Source organism: Lactuca serriola, chromosome 2 (genome assembly GCF_051521515.1).
Source record: "Lactuca serriola cultivar US96UC23 chromosome 2, Lser_US96UC23_V15, whole genome shotgun sequence".
NCBI lineage: Eukaryota > Viridiplantae > Streptophyta > Magnoliopsida > Asterales > Asteraceae > Lactuca > Lactuca serriola.
In genome coordinates this window covers 155,444,126-155,446,198 of record NC_136409.1, presented here as the reverse complement: position 1 = coordinate 155,446,198, position 2,073 = coordinate 155,444,126, and the positions used below count along the sequence as shown (strand labels likewise).

General features: G+C 34.9%; 1 protein-coding gene across 1 annotated transcript; it reads right to left on the bottom strand.

Moving 5' to 3' along the window:
- Positions 1-473: 473 nt before the first annotated feature.
- LOC145087107 (uncharacterized) lies at positions 474-1,775 on the bottom strand. Its single transcript, XM_079025007.1, has one exon. The coding sequence runs from the start codon at positions 1,679-1,681 to the stop codon at positions 554-556; it is 1,128 nt and encodes a 375-aa protein (XP_078881133.1). The 5' UTR covers positions 1,682-1,775; the 3' UTR covers positions 474-553.
- Positions 1,776-2,073: the final 298 nt, after the last annotated feature.

Here is a 2,073-nt window from a genome sequence, read left to right as displayed (position 1 = left end):
AATTCAACGAATTAACAATTTATGGTCTCCGTTAATCATCGCCTAACCGATTAATCTCTTAACCGCAGTCTACCGACTAACCAACGTCGAATATTTTTTACAAAACTGGTATTGAGGATTTTTTAGGAGAGGGCATGTTAACACATGCTATGTTTTGAGTAGCATTCCAAATAAAAGGAACAAAATAGCCCTATATAAGTTTAGATTAGTTAATTTTATTTACATATAACTAATATAATTATGAGAGTGCAAATACGATACTTGATATAATTTATATGCCATAGATTAAACCAACAAAATGACATCTCTAAAAAGATTACACTCATAACATGAAGGATTGTAGATATGGCTATGGCCCTCAAGAGCATTAAACATAAACATCTAATATATCTTTGATTGATGAATATACGTATATATAGATTCTTTAGTTAATTAGTTTTTAAATTTACAGTATATACAATGATTTTATAAGATGAAAACAAATGACTCTTCAAGTTAATTAAAGAACAATCCCACAATTTACAGAATGACAATGAAGGATCAAGAGAACTGATCAGTGAACAATTTTCATAAAGCTTTCAAGTCTGTCATCTTCAACAACGTTTATCTTCAAATTATTCAGATCACTTTCATAATCCATCCACAAATACGACGTCTCTTCATCACATATCACTTCTTCCAACTGCAACAATTTGCTCATGGACTCCGGCAACTCCGGTAACCCATGGACACCGCTCATCTTAACCACTCTCAGGCTGCATAGTTCCCCAATTTCATCTGGTAATAGACTTATACCCAAACAATCAGATAGATCAAGGAAGCTCAGATTATGAAGACGTCCAATTGATTCTGGTAATTCTTGTAGTTTTGTGCAACAATGGAGGTTCAGAATCTGAAGCTTGGAAAGATTCCCCAAATTTTTAGGAAGAGCATCCAGCTCATGGCAATTGGTGATGCTGAGATTCTGGAGATGAACAAGATTACATACTCCTGAAGGTAGTTCCCTCAGATCATAACAACAATCAAATTCCAGATCTGTGAGATTTGATTCTGTGACGCCGTTCATCAAAGCATCACCTATCTCACACATAACAAAGGAAAGTTTTTGAAGAAATGGCAAACTGAAGAGTGGTTGAATAGAGGAAGAAAATGAAACATGTTCGAATCTGATACTTGTTAGGTTAGCGAAAGAATCTGTCAATGGAAGATTGAGTAGTTGACCAGGATAAACACTACATGTACTCGAATATCCACCCGCAGAAGAAAAGGTAACAACTGAATTGTCTGCCAAACCGTAAATCTTAATTGAATTCCTCATCGTTTTCGCCTGCACATGAATCTGGAAGAACCTCAAGAGCTCGTTGTTCAAACGCGTCAGCTTATTTGAATGAAGAATTTTTTTGTTCATGGTCTGATACTTGATGCTGGAGCATTTGACAACGATCTCAATGGCATTCCACAGAAAAGAGATGAACTTTATCGTCTCTTTCTCAGGACGATCCAACACCTTGCTTAACCTCCAGCTTTCATAAAATACCTGCTCGATTCTTTTTAGGGTTTTTGCAAGGCGTTTGAGAATGCTTTTGAATCTGTGAGTTTGTATAATCTGCCCTACAACATGTACTGTTTCCTTTAATTCACCCAATACAAGTTGTAATGCAGTCTCAAATACTACAGCCATCGATAATTACAAAAAGAATGGAAACCCTGATTAAGATTTTATGTGAAGAGAAATCTGAGATTGAAGAAATAGAATTGATATCGATGAAGGTATTACGTACTAGTGAATTATATGTATATATATAATCTAGCCTTCAGTTGATACGACACCCTGAATAAACGTGGATGTTTCTTGCATTTGACATTGAAATCTTACATTCATCATTCATGACGCGTTCATATGTAAAAGAGCGAGTGTTAGTTTTATTTATATTAATTAATGCTGTAATTTTACACGGAAATGCTAATTCTTAGAATCTTGAATGGTGACGTTGGATAGATTACACACAGGAAAGTGACGAGATGGAACAAAACTTTCACAATTAAAATAATAGTCCCTTGATTATGCTCGAA

Excerpts from the sequence above, each read along its gene's own strand:
- LOC145087107 (XM_079025007.1), bottom strand. The coding sequence starts at position 1,681 with ATGGCTGTAGTATTTGAGACTGCATTACAACTTGTATTGGGTGAATTA.